At 36.0% G+C, this 1251-nt stretch overlaps 1 protein-coding gene across 1 annotated transcript; it reads right to left on the reverse strand.

Annotated features, from left to right (window-relative positions):
• Positions 1–161: 161 nt before the first annotated feature.
• LOC107577643 (RNA-binding protein 26-like) lies at positions 162–786 on the reverse strand (the record flags this gene model as incomplete). Its single annotated transcript, XM_016263696.1, has 3 exons — positions 561–786; positions 394–477; positions 162–302 (listed from the first exon to the last, which is right to left on the reverse strand). Coding segments are annotated over exons 1-3 (309 nt in total), but the record flags the coding sequence as incomplete, so codon positions are not given.
• Between the last annotated feature and the right edge of the window lie 465 nt (positions 787–1251).

Here is a 1251-nt window from a genome sequence, read left to right on the forward strand (position 1 = left end):
AAAAAGCATTAATAGGACCCCTTTAAATGGTATGAAGTAAAAAGTAATAACATTTTACTTACACCTTGAATACATGCACATCTTTGTTTGACTTAGCAAACACTGCGAATTACATATAATGATATAATATTTTTAAATGTGTAATCTGGCGGTGTAATTACCGTCATTACACGAATTCCTGCGGCGTTGACCTCTTCCTTTGACTCCTCCTCTTCTGGTTCAGTGGACACGGATGGAGTTTTAGGTTTGTACCATGAGATCTGTAGAATTCGACCTTTGAACTTCGCCCCTTGGTTTGCAGCCTGAAAAAAATTATGATTTAGTGGCGATAAATGTAACAAATACCATAAACTAAAGCTTAAATAAAAAAAATGTAAAAAAAAAAGCAACTACGTTTTCCGCTTCACTACGGGTTTTGAAGGTCATCACAACACTGGTAGCATCATGGTCACGAAGCTCCTCGATCTCGCCAAATTTCTATACAAGTCATATGGGTTGATCATAAATTTGGTGATATACAAATATATACAAATGACGCACTTTTTAAACTCAAGTCTTACCACAAAATGAGGCATGAGCTCCTCCTTCTCTTCCTGTGTGAAGCCAATAATATTGAGGGCTCGAGGCCGGTGGTCTACTACCATGTGATTGCCTCCTCCACGCCCCCTCAGGCTCCGCCCTCGGCCCCTCCCTCTGCCTCGACTTGGTGCTGCTGGTGGCTTGCCCCGCCCACCCGGGATCAGTCCCAGCCATGTTGCCTACATGATTTTAATACAGAGACAAGTGGATGTGTTAACAGAACTTACAATAAAAAATCAAATATAATAAATAATGGTAATATAATAAAATTAATTAAAACATAATATAAAAATAGTAAAACAACTATATATGTATACACACATATCAGGGTTTCAACAGGTTTTATGAAGGTACATTTAAGACTTTTTAAACACCTTTTTAAAACCAAGAAAATGGAAATAACGTTTACTGTTTCTTCTGATCACACTGTAAAGCTAAATCATGTTGTTCTTCAGTACTTTTGTCTTGTTTTTCAGTGCAAATGTCAAGATACATTTAAATTACTACAAAAAATTTCTTTGAGAAATTGGTCATAATGAAGAAGTTTTCATACCACATTGACAGATTTGTTCTTTTTTTTAGGCAATTTTGTTCAGCCTCTCAGAAAACAAGACTTTATTTCCTCATTTTGCATCTAAGGATGCAGAGATATTTGTATTGCAAAAAAAAAAA

The sequence above is a fragment of the Sinocyclocheilus grahami genome, unplaced genomic scaffold, assembly GCF_001515645.1.
Source record: "Sinocyclocheilus grahami isolate Dianchi unplaced genomic scaffold, SAMN03320097.WGS_v1.1 scaffold6726.1, whole genome shotgun sequence".
NCBI lineage: Eukaryota > Metazoa > Chordata > Actinopteri > Cypriniformes > Cyprinidae > Sinocyclocheilus > Sinocyclocheilus grahami.